The sequence below is a fragment of the Athene cunicularia genome, assembly GCF_003259725.1.
Source record: "Athene cunicularia isolate RWA chromosome 1 unlocalized genomic scaffold, athCun1 chr1_part1, whole genome shotgun sequence".
Taxonomy (NCBI): domain Eukaryota; kingdom Metazoa; phylum Chordata; class Aves; order Strigiformes; family Strigidae; genus Athene; species Athene cunicularia.
Genome location: NW_020799091.1, coordinates 24,404,697 through 24,418,322, shown reverse-complemented (window position 1 = coordinate 24,418,322; position 13,626 = coordinate 24,404,697). Strand labels below are relative to the sequence as shown.

Below are 13,626 nucleotides of genomic sequence, written 5' to 3'. Positions count from 1 at the left end.
GCCGATGTCCAGGAGCAGGATAGCAGCATTCCTGTGGTGCTGCGCCAGAGGTAATAACTGCTCAGCAGGGCTCCTTCCTTCAGCAGAGATCTGCGGGACTGTGGCTATCGTGCTCGTGAGCCAAGCTGGTGAGCCTGTGTTGGGCTGCACCATATGGGCTTTCCAGCCCAGGTCTCCAGTAGGTTCAGGGACTCTGCTTTGTGCTCCACTGCACAAGGTAAACATGCTCTCAGATTTCCAACTGTTCAGCGGTAGCACTTCTGTATCACACTGGGATAATTTGATGACACATTTATTAATGTCCGTAAGACTGGATACACAGAAGATGACTACCATATAAGCACAGAGGCAAAAGCCTAAAGGTTCAAAGCAAGTTAGTTTGACAGCTCCTGAATTCTGCCACTACCCTACTGGGAAGAACACAGTGACTGTCCTCAGACTGGTCAGCATAACAGGTGTTACCTTTGGGTTTCACACTTAAATTTGTCTTATGTCTGGCCTGAGGATAACCTCAAGTATAAAAGTCAGGACCAAGTAAAGATGAGACTTGTAACACTGGAGTACAAAATGCCTTCTGGAATTTAATTTGGGTTTCAAATTAAAGATCACTGGAGTGAAATGTCTGAGGAAGGCTCTCCACAGGCAGGTTCATAAGCAGCATGTGTGCTACAGGCAGGAATTGTAATAGTAGACAAGCTCCTGGAAATCTTTGTATATGGTGTAGAAAACTGCTGCTTTTTACATTTAAAATTGCCACGGGAGTTAGCACATAGAAAAGGGAAAGGTGAAAGGAATAATGTCATTGTGAATGTTTAATTAATGACAATTGCCAGAAAAGCTCTTCTTTTGCCAATAACAATTGGATGTCTATGGCAGTTATTTCTCATTTTAAATACCTAATCTGATATTATATTTCAGCTCAAAGAACTAAACGAGAAAAGATGCTGTAATCTAATCATACCCAATCCAGGTGACATCTGTACTAGGCAGAATACTGTTGTTATTCTGCTGTCTAGTTGCTGTTGCTGAGAATGATGAAGTAGCAAAATTACATTTTCCCATTATTATTTCCAGACACTCTCTGGCAATGGTTTGTTGACTCTAATAAAGCTTCAGACAAAGCTGTCAGCGGAGGAAATGGCAGAAGGGGAGCAAGGAACAGCCTCCACAACAATACATGAATCTGTAGTCTCAGTGATAGGTTGTGCATTTTCTGATAAAATTTAATGTGTGTGTTTCAGAATCTATCATAAAGCTGCAGCTGAATTCTAGAGGGATAAATGTATTCTATCAAGTCACGGTGCTTAAGACTTTGACAAACATAAACATATTATGAAGGATTAAAGACTCGGAAGCCTTACCTGCTATAGTGTTGAGGAACATCAAGTATTCAAAGTTAGATATCTCCCGTCTCTGCCAGCGCTGAGTCATGTTGGAGGATTTATAAAGCTGTCGGGGAGTGGCCAGAGAGATTCTCCTAGGAAATACATTTAAAGAATTATTTTTTTAAGAGCGTCATTAAATGTTAAGATGTAGGGCAATGTTATTAGCATGATTAATTTCAGATTCTCTCAGAGGCTTTTTTATTTCCTTTAATGAAGTCAAGAAGACACTATTACCCTTATTTGAGAAATTACTAAAATTAAAATCTGTATTTAATTTTACCAGTACTACAGCACTGTAATAATTCAGAATAATATATTTGGGGCCTTATTTTATTCTGAATCTGGTTAAAAGACTAGAAGTAAAAGAAACTGCAGACCTCCTGGTGCCTCGCTTGTTCAGCAGGAATAAAAGAGGAATACCATTTCCCTGTTTCAAAAGAATACATTGAGATAAGTTCATTAAGGTGAGTGAGTGATAGATTAAAGTGCCATGTATTTCCAGCACATGGGTTGAAGATATTTATTCCACAGTCTGTGCACCTCCTCCATGGTGAGCTACCCATGATCCCTTCCTATATTGCAGTAAGCTTTGAGATTTCTATTTATAGCCTGGTTTCTCAAAGAAACAAGGTTTACTCTATTATCTGCTCACATGTCCATCTGCCTGTCTCTCCATAATAACATCTGAATTGCATTTCATTCAAATTTGGAAGAGGAGTAGAAGATTCTAAGATACTCAATTTCCACACATTTTCTAAAACTTAAATGACTGGATAAGGGAGAAAGAACCAAACTACTGTGCCAAGGAAGAAAAAAACAGAAAACTTCAGCTCTTCTATGTTGAATTTGACAACATCACAATAATCAAATGCCATGCCCCAAGTTCGAAATTACCCATTGTATATACTGCCCCTGGGTGATAAAATATAGTGGTGTAGATTCAGTCTAGACTAATGCATTAAAGAAAAAAATCTGCAACAAGCAGAAATAATCTCACTGCTCACATGTTTCTAGGGAAAATAGTCCTTGTTGAAAAAAAGAAAAGGAAAATCTTTGGAAGAACAAAAATTCATCTCCTCATATACTTTTTGTTACAGAAACTTAAATCTTATAGATGGATCAAAACAGAGAAAATGTTTGTACCTGTTAAAAAAAAAAGAGGATCTCTAATGTGTAGCCTATTAATGAATTTAAATAATGCGTCTAGTATTTATATAGCTTGTCAAGAGTAAGTAGGGACCCAAAGCTTCAACTTTCAGTGCACACTAAGCACAATAAGTGTACTATTTCTAGACTCTGAATGCAGTTATTTTCTTAAAATAAAGTTATATACAAGGTGTCAAATTACAAAATTGTGGACCATCTATTTCTAAAGATACATGTACATACTCCTACCCACGCACTAAATCCTACTTCTGGAGAATGAATGATACTGGTATGCAATTGGAGTGTACAGTTACCACAATTAAATGTCTCAATTGTCAATGTGTAGGTTGTCAATGTCTGCCATACTTAGGCTTACAAATTGGGCATACAAAAACGACCACTCAGTGTAGGTACACTTCTTTTTTTTTTAAAATCTCTGTAAAGTCTTGCCAGCTTGGTTAGCCTTATTTTACAGTAGACTCTAGGATGCCAGTGGTAAATACACTTTACTAGCATACAGGAGACATTACAAAATTTTCTTAAGTTGTTTCTATTATGCTTCTTCCAAACAATTTATCAAAAGAATTATCTGAATGTAATCATACTTTAGATTGAATTTTATAGGATAACAATTACTTTGACAGTGGAACTCTCAAAGACTGTATTGTTCTCAGTACACTATGACTAATGCTACACACAAATTAATAAATACAGAATATAAAAATACTGAAGAGATCATTAAATTTACAAAGCATTTGTCACAGACTTTCTGTTCCTTCCATGACAAAACAACATTTACGCATCAGTACAGCTTAGTAACTGCTTTTAGATTTACCTACAATCTCCCAGGGAGTCTCAAAAATCCATAAACTGTCAAGTGCTGGACTTCACATTTGAATGCCTGATTTGAGCAAACCCTACAGAAAATCAAAATATACTAAAAAAGCTCCTTATTTACTCTATATCTCAGGTGTTTGAAAGATTCATAGTTATTTCAGCAGAGGCTGGAAAAAATTATGCACAATAAATTGGTTCCACACCTGCTTGTTTCAGTTAACACAGGAAGACCCACTGTTTTGTGTTTTGCTAAATCCACCCAACTTTGATCAAATCACTTCTTTCCTTCGATATGCCATCACCAGTATGAAGATGCATAAATGAATGTGCTTCCTTTGCTTCAAGACAGCCATGAAATACCTACTCAAAATGGAATCTGCAGAAGATTCTCTGATGTATAAGGGGATAATCTAACTTTTCAAGCTTTAAATATGTTTAGAAAACATTTCATGGAGGTTATATATCCCATATGTGGAGCATGATCCACCCCCTTTCACAATTACTTTTAATTTAGTTAGCTACAATACAGTCTTTAAGTATCTTGTAAAAAAAAGTAGAAAAAAAAAAAAAAAAAAAAAAAAGACGGGAAAGTCACTGGCTTCTGCCAAAAGATTCATCAATATTCACTTTTAATCAAAGCCCTAAAAGAGGTTTTATGCTTTGATGACATCAAATCTTAGTTTTCCTACCTCCTTCCCTTCCCAAAATCCAAGCTCTGCAACCAGCTACACCAAGATCTGGAAATCCGTCATCAAGCTACTGATGTGGAATAAGTTCTAGCACTGAGCTGACATTGAATAGTTACCATACCAGCCAAAATATGCTTTCTTCCAGCAAAGCTTCGTTATTTGTATTTCTTAGCTTTAATAACTGGAGCCATTGTTTTATCTAATGCATTAATAGCCCACAGAATTTCAGTGAAAGGTGCTAGCACATGTTTAGTGGTGAAGTATGATACTGTATCTTTTACCAATTCTTTGATCTCTGTACACTTAGAAAATCATCAGGCACCTCACAGTTGGCTTCTAAGCTGTGATGTTACCCTCAACAAAGTACAGCAGTAAATTACACCTCAGGTGTTAGAACCCTAAAAAGTGGTCTGCTAATAGTATTGTAAAGATGTGGATATTACTCTGCCTATGTAGAATCATATGGAGCTGTAGAAATAAGTTAAAGCCACAGTACCGTCTGCCCAGTTGTATCATATGGCAAGGTCATAAGCAAACTACAATCAACGCAATATGTTTCAGGAACAGTGAAAATGCATTTATCAAAGACGGATTACTTTGATTACCAAATTAGACTGAACTCTTCAACGTGTGACTACTTTTAAGGATGTAATTACTTCTTTGTAACATTAAACACAGGTTTGGATGCTTTGTTGAAGCAAAGCATTAGACAGGCTATTGGGAAAGGTAGCAAAGAAGCAAACTGGAGATTTGCTCAGAACAGCAGGTCTGTAACAGTCTTGGGAAGAGATACCAGTTTGCCTGCTTCTAATGCTTTCTGCCATTGGAATATGATAAATATTGCTTTTTCCTTCTATTTCCTTCCATCTTTGTTAATCGCAGGATTTCTCTATGAAAACAGAAATGCACTTAAAATCCATGTACTGCATTAAAAGTAAATTACTTCTTCAGAATGTTTCCATCATGAATGCAATTCTTTATGATAATGTAATTAACTTCAGATGAAATGTTTATCAGAGTAGTATCCAAGAGGAAATATTACTTACAAAAATAAAACTAAAGAACTTAACCAAAACAACCAGAAAGACTTGCTTTTTCAAAAAATATTTTAAAGTACAGCTTAATCTGGAAAATGGGTCATAAAAAATGTATAGCATTTTACTTAGCATAGCAGCTCCTTTTGGTTACTCAGCATAATTTCTCCTTATGTTAATTATACAAATAAGCATATTTTTAAAAATTAGCATTCCAGAGCATATTCATAGGAAGGAAAACTATATACTCATATCAACAAAATATTAATTGCAGAGCAGTTATAAAGCCAGATTTTCCCTCAGTTACTTCACTTGCAACCCTACTGAAGACAGTAAGGGTTTGTAGACAGAAAAAAAAGGAAAAACCATGACTACAGGGTCTTTATTGTGCATAAATCATACCATGATTATGCAAAAACAAGAAAGAAAAGCGAACTTCACTACCATATGCCAGATTTATTCTGAAGGCTAGCAAGCCCATTTTCGATTCAAATTGAACTTTAATCAAAAAGGTATGGAAATAACTGTGTTTAATATTGAAGCTGAAACTTTTCCAAATAATTATATATCAACAAACTTTTTCAGACAATTATTTACTGAATAATGCACAAAAGATATGAATTTCAAAAGTAAAAAATGTCACTGTAGATATGAAATTCTGATTGAGACATTTGCATTTTGTTTGTTCTAGAACATATGGCCATTTTTATTTCAGAAAGCAATACTATTACTTTCCATTTAGAGACAGCAATTCCTTTAATTTGAGTATTTGGAAGAGCAATGCAAATATTAACAAGATGCACCTTCCAAAGAAATGCCCCAACTTCCCCTTGATCTCAGTGAAAAGTTGAGAAATTTGGCAGTTTGCCTAAGAACGTCAGCACATTCAGGAGATCAAGCCTTAGGCATCATGAGATCTTGAGCTCATGACAGGGAATGATGTTCATCTGGGAATGAAATAGTTTTCCAATCCTACAAATGCTTTGACATTTCAGAGTATTTCCACATTCTGCACTGGGATAAAACAAGGACAATATGAAGTTTTAGTTTGTAGGAAATGACTTAAAGAAAGACATATCCTAGGCATTACCCTGATAATTAAGTAACTGGCTTTTGGCCAAGTCAGGTCAAATGGAGATCTGAACCCAAAGCACCATATTTTGTGAATTTCTTGCTGTTTCTTCACTCCTTTATATTTATTTGTTGTTCCTTTAATTTTGACCAGAAATTAATCCTGTGCCTAAATATTTTTCACCAAACTTACTCTTACACTCTCAAAAACAATTTTAGGTCTAAACAACAAAAAAAAGAAGGCAGGAAATTTTCCCTCCCCCTAACTCAATGAAGTACACATGAAGATCATTTTAACCATCACTGAAATATGAATGCTTTTATAGTATAGGATCTGACAAGTTCCAGTCTTATTTCTGACCAAAGGCTGATTTGATATTGATGTTGATGAGATAATTAAAACTGTACTTGTCCATAGTATGTGAAAATATCTAAAACTGAACTTTAGTTGGTCTTTTCCAAAATATATATTCTCCTTAATTTTGGAAACCGAAGAATAATGCATTATACTAATGAATGGAAGAAATTTGGAAATTGCAACATATCTACTATACTGATGAGCAATGAAGTAAAACACACACACATTCATATAAAACGTGAGTGAGAAGATATATATGAAAAAATAATTTTCATTCAAGTCAAGTTTAGTACTATGTCCTACAAACACAGCAAGATCAATGTTTGTCTATATATTTATAAAACCTGACTGAAAAGCAGACTCTGAAGAGATAAGGTATAAGTTTTCTTCTGGTCCTTCACTGGAAGGTATTTATTTCCTGTAATTAAAAAGATTTACAATACTTTTACTTCTATCCAAAATAACAGGTTGCATAGTAAGGACAGCGTATTGTTTCTCAAACTAACCTTAAGAATGACAAAAACTACTTTCACGACAGGAATAATGTTTTAGTATGGACAGGTTTAAAAATATCATTTGTATGATATAATAAACACAAAATATAGAAACTATTTTAATTAAATTACCTGGCTTGTGGCAAACCATAGCTGGTTCCTACTCCAACACGTGGTAAACTGTACACAACTTTTTTCACTGTTGCTTGGTCAGGAAAATTAAACATAACAGAAGCTAAATGAGAAGAGAAAATATGGACTAGTAAACCACTTGCAGAAGTATGTTTCTCCACCTGCATATATTTTTAAAATGCTCTTTGTTTTTTATTTGGGAAGAGAAGTCAGTTCCACTTTTATCCTCCTGAGGATCCAAGTTAGAACAGAAACTCCCAGCATACTTCATACCTATGTATCATTAGCTGGTTAAGGGTTTGGTAATAAGTCTCCCATTTTGCAGAAGACCTGAGTAAGGTATGCTTCAGAAGAATCGCAGCTTACCATTAACCCATATAACCTTTTATCAGGCTGGGAAACTGTTTAGTAGATGGCATGGCATTCGGTCTTCTAACTGATGCATTAAAATAAAAAGGACCAGAAATTGTTTAATTCCCTCCCCAGTTTAAATCAAAACTTACATCACAACTCCTCAGGGCAAAAGACTACTGACACACCTCACCAACCATTCAACTCTGATTCAGAGTAGCACATACAGAAAACTGAGTGGATCCATTTATTGATCTGGTCCTTTTTACTTTAACTGGGTTTATAACTAGAAAAGGAAATATCCTTTTAGGTATTTTAGTAAAATATTTACATAAAATGAAGAAGAGGGGTAAGATCATAGAAAAAGCAAACTTCCTATCAAATATTTGAAGAATTTACCAATTTGAATGATCTGGTTTTATAAATAAATCTCACTGCTGCACAGAAAGCAGTGAGATTGATTTATGTGATTGATTTTAATACAAAATGCAATGAATACATGCAAAAGTAAGCATTATTGAACACAGGCATAATCACTTCACCAAAGGAAGCACAGAGTTGAAATTCTAAGATTAATAAGTAACACACAAAATAACTACTAGCACATTTTTATGCCAAAAAATAAACAAAGACATACTTCTGTTTGCCATAAACACTTCCAAAGCTGTGTTCTGGAGAAGATAACGTCTTGAAAAAACAGCCCGAATCTCACTGAACATCCATTTTCCATGAAGGCCTTCTGTATAGGCAAGGACCTTTAAATAAAGTCAAGGTGACAGTTATCAGCAGGAGTTTTTCATTAAAATATTGCATAAGAACATAGTAAACTTTACCCATCAATGAAGCATAATTAAGTTAATCGTATCTCTTTAACACTTAAAAACCGTGAGTTAAAACATGAACTTAAACGTTTTTAAAAAATGCAATGAAGTATAGCTTTTAGAAGAGTATCACTAAGTACCATAACCTGATATTCCTAAAATCTATATTTTATGAGTCACATCAACTTATTTTCCTCAAAAAAAACACAAACTCTACAAGTAAGCATAGGGTAATGGACACAGTTGCAATTATGCTTAGCTGTATTTTCTTCCAAAAGTGTGCATGACACAGCTGTCAGTTATGTATCAGATAACAGATTTACTTCTGAGGCTATGTGCGAAGTACAACCAAAATAATATCATTTGCTATTCACATCCATTTCAGGGTCATAAATTAGAACTCCCTCCATTCCATTAATAAATACAGAAATTAGCTAGAACAGTATGTCAACACAATATTTTTTCTGAAGTACATCTAATATTCCAAACCATGAACAAACTGTAAAAATTTGTATTTTTGCATTTTAAAAACAATGCCAAAATATTTTAAAATAAAATAGTTAAACATCAGCAGTGTTCTTTCAGTTTGTAAGTTTTTCAATTGAAGTTATTGGTCTAAGATGAGATGATATAAATGATCTTTTTCAGTCTTTCACTGTTCTGGATGTTCAGGAAACCAGACAAAAAGACACAATTTACTTAGGTAACAGCTTTATTAACTAATTTAATCTGTGAATTATTATTCCAGCAGTATCATGCATTGTAGAACAACCCTTTGCCAATTCTTGTCATCAGCTGGAAGGCTGCCTTCAGCCCTCCACCTCTGCTCAGGTGGGTTTTGCCCGTAGCTGAGACCCTGACACTCCATCCTATGAGTAGTTAGATGTTTGGGATGGGGACCATGTCCTCACTACACCCAACTGCATTTCTCAGGCTCTGTAGACTGTGCCTTCCCCTAGGCTGCAGTCACTAAGAGAGTTGCAGCCTCAGTGAAACAATGAAACACAATGAACACCTTCAGTAAAGGGAAATGCTAAAAGAAGATTTCAGACTGGAGAGACTGAATTTCTCTGTTTGCCATTAGGTACACAGAAGCTGTTGGTATACCAGCTTGCAGTGCTTTAGTCACTCAGTTGAGGTCTTTGCTTTCCGTAATCATGACCTCCCCCAACTTCTGAATAGGGAAATGTTAGAGAGACCATATGTTGCTGCTGTCAACGATCCTTCATGCTTGAGGTAACAGAAATTGTATTCCTTCAGTTTTTTCACTGATGTAGCTTCAAGTTAGTAACATGTCTTCATATATGAAAAGCTAATTTAAGTTTGTACACTTGGTGTTAAATGAGTTCCATGGATTTTTATTAATTTGTTCCCTGTAACTTTTTTCTCATAACCATGATAAGTCTATTTCCGAAATGACAGTAACAACTGCAACAATACAAATGTGCTTCAGCACACTGAAGAGCATTGAAATGTTAGTGCTGTCCTTGACAAAAACTGGACAGAGGAACACACTGTCTTTAATGTCTACATGAGAAGTTACAGACAAAACTTAGAGCAACACTGTGCTGATGGTACTGTTTCACTCACCTCAGCTCTCCACACTAACTGAACACAGCCTTGAATAAGGGAAGGGGCTTGATTTCTTTGAAGATCCCTCAAACACATGGAAGAGACTATACACTCCCTCCATTCAGTCACTGGCCAGCTGTGGAATTACTACTTCATATGCTAAATTCTTGAAATGGTTAAAAAATCTGCACTTTATTTTTAATTTGAACTCTGTTGACTTTAGCTCCTAGCCACTAGATCTCATGACACCTTTTTTTATATGAGATTAGAGTCTTCTAGTATCAGATAACTTTTCCTTGTGTCAGTAATTACAGACTCTGATCCAGTTACTGCTTAGATTTCTCTGTGATGAGCTAAATAAACCAAAATTTCCTTCAGTCTTTCATTGAGATCAGATGCTAGGATACAGGTGGTGTCACGCATGTGAAATTCAGATGGTTAAGAACAATAACTGTGAAGATTTCAGCACCCTTCTTCTTTGAATGTATTCTGCTGCTATCTGATATGTAATTTTTGTAAATACACAGGTCCTTAAGATACAGAGAGGAAATAAGGAAGAAAACACTCAAGTTTGAAAAGCTAAAAGATGAGAACAGTCTCCAGAGAGAGGAGTTTGAAATGTATATAGCTGTAACCAGATCTACAGCAGTCAGCAGATTTGCTAAAGAATTAGTTCCTTGACAAAACACCACGCTTCAGGAATTCACATTATGTTTCAAAAATGTTTCTAGTTATTCTACTTCTTTTTCTAAAGAAAAATGTTTAATACTAACTATAACCTCTGCAGTAACATTTTAGATGATTCACAGTAATAAATTTCCAATGTTTTGATATATACCATAGCTTAGTTATTATAGATCAACACTAAAAGCACATTGTATACCAACCACACATTGGTTGCCTCTTTCTTCCTCCTCTTCTTACTCAAGTATAAGGCAATTGAGAGTTACTTTTACCCCACTATGAAATGAATGTCTTAAGATAGCACTCCATTAAAGCAGTAGAAAGGATAGGAAATCAGCGGAAAGGAAGGAGTCTATAATTCAATTACTGTCCTCAATTACACTCTTCTTAACTGTCTATTAGTCCTACAAATATCAGATTATCATGTTGATATCAAATCATCTCAATTATTTCGGTATTTCTGTTGTATTATTTTCCTGTCCAAGATATACTACCCATTTTTGTCATCCTCCATAATATTCATCTAACACCATTTTCAACCGATGCATTAAACCTTCCGTTATTAGATATCTACAGTTCACAGCGGAAGTTACTGATGCTGTTGCAGAATTCTTCTCGTTAAAACAACCAAAACAAAGTAATTTCATTTCTCTCAGTCTGAATCCTTTAAAAGGTTTATACTTTTGTTTCTTCTTCCAGGATGATTTTTAGCATTTCACTTTTTCATATCACGTGAATGAAGCCCTGGCTATTTTGCATTTTTTACAGACTGCACGTATTGTATATTTTATTATTCATAAAAGCATGGAAATAACCACTTTGTTCACCAAAAGACACTGAAATCATGTTACCTAGTTATCTGAAGCCAAAATTTCCATGTGCTCCATCCAATACTTCATTGTTTATATTTAAAGTCAGTGCTCGTTACTTTGATAGCTTTATGAGTTTTTCTCCTAAAAACAGTCATGAAGACTTCTTGTTCTAGGCATGTCTTAATGGCTGAAACTTCATGACGAAGCATGGAATTCTAGATATGTTTCAAATAAGCTGTTTTTTATAAAATAAAAATCAACCAACAATGTCTACATGTGAACTGAGCACAGTCTTCATTTTTCATATCGGCTGCAATTGTTTGGTTTAAAGGTAATTTCTCCTTGTAAAACCCTTTCATTTACTCATGAGTATGTTTTAAAGATAGTAATGGGTCCACTGGCCAGATGATAGACCAAGAATAAAAATTTGCTAGGATACACTGCAGTAAGATGAAGCTGTCACCTTAACAGGTGAATGAGAAGTCTCAGGGTTCTGTAATATGGAAAAACGTCTATTTGAACACTTACTTTGATTAGATTAGATTAGTAAAGCAGCTTGGGATGTTCAGATGGAAAGCTCTATAGAAAAGAAACAGAACCATTACTGAAGTGCTTTCCTACTTGGCTCAGATATGAAGGCTCCATTATTTTAATTTTATTTCTGATGTAATCAAGATACCTTTTTTTTTTTTTTTTTTGAGTCAAGACATTTTTAATCATAAACCTATTTCAGTAATTATTCAATTATTGATAATTAATTAATTGTTAATTAACAGCTGGAATTTTGAAGCACTGCATTAACCAGAAGATCAGAAATATTAGTTTCTATTCTGCTAGAACCCCTGACAGATTATGTCCACAGGCAAAACACTTAAGTATTGAGGCTTATTTTTGCTGCTTTATTCCATTTCTTGGTATCTCATAGCAACAGACACAGCATGCAAAAGGATACTCCGGCCCTTTTCTTTGATTATTGCTTTTGGAAATGAAATAATTACAAAATCAGGTGCTATAAGGAAATCAAGGAAAACAGTCTGTACAAGTCCTATCTATTCTCAGTCACTAATTTTATAGTAAGAATGGTCACTTCTCCAGCCTGTTGCAAAGAATTGTTACTTGCTGCATGTATTTTGCTCAGTATGTTTTTAAAATAGCCTTTTGGTGTGACTCACCAATGCCTATGTATGTGAATTTAATCTACTAATTTTCAATGGGAATTAATCGTTTGTCTTTTAGAACCAGATTTCTGGTTCATGGTATTTTAATTCTAACCTGGTTCTTCAATGGGATACTTGCAAGATTTGTCTAGCTTTGCTTATATCTAATGCAAATGCATATATACATTAACATATAACTGTTGTTGTGTTTTATGGTGGTTTGGGGTTTTTTTAATTATTTCCAAAGCACTTATTCCCTGTTTTCTTTCATTATTCTTTATCGTTTGTACTAATAATGTCAAACAACAAGAGCAGTAAGGGACATGGTTGCCTTGCACTTATGTATAGTAAAGCTGGTTAATTTTTTGCTGCATTTCCACCGATACATTCCAAAGTTCCTATAGATTCTTTTTCACAGTCTGAAAATGATCCCCAAAGTCATGCTTCCTGAATAAAATGGCAATTTCCTGAAATAAATGCATTTCTTTTCCTTTATCAATGACCAGAAGAGCTTCCAAGAATAATGCAATTTTGCTACTCAAGATACTTTTTCATTTTACAAAGACAGTTTTATCTAGTGCTTTAGTGTATCTACTCTTATCTGTAACCTGGACACCACTATTTTAGTTAGAACATTAAAAAAAAGAGCTCTGGCTTATCCTTAATTTAGACATCAGAATTCCACTTCTTCAAATTTAATCTTCTATATTTCAAAAAATTATTCACTCTGCATCTTGACAGATTTGTCTTGACTGAATAAGGTCTAGTGGGATGCTATTGCATCCTGGTGGCCCAACCCAAAGCAAACCTTCATCTTTTTATTTGGTTCAAAGGTTTGGAGACATATGTTTAAAAGCACTGTATTGTATATTCACAGTCTGCCCCTCCAACAGTCCACTAACCTTAATAATTTATTCAGATCTCTCTATTTTTCAGTGGTTTAAATGTTCTGAATGATATGTGTCCAGTGCTACAATTTTCACCAAACTCAGCATGTCTTCCTCAACACTGGCAATTATAGCTACAACTAATTTATGTATTAACTATATACTGTGCCTTTTTTTTTTTTTTTTTTTTTTTTTT

At 34.7% G+C, this 13,626-nt stretch overlaps 1 protein-coding gene across 1 annotated transcript in view; it reads right to left on the bottom strand.

The window, feature by feature from the left end:
• The window catches only part of NBEA (neurobeachin), a 414,406-nt gene that overhangs the window by 96,812 nt on the left and 303,968 nt on the right, over window positions 1-13,626 (bottom strand). The window contains exons 43-45 of the mRNA XM_026862195.1: window positions 8,135-8,252; window positions 7,147-7,249; window positions 1,362-1,477 (exon numbers count right to left, since the gene is read on the bottom strand). Coding sequence (XP_026717996.1) covers window positions 1,362-1,477; window positions 7,147-7,249; window positions 8,135-8,252 — 337 coding nt within the window. The remainder of the gene's footprint in view (window positions 1-1,361; window positions 1,478-7,146; window positions 7,250-8,134; window positions 8,253-13,626) is intronic.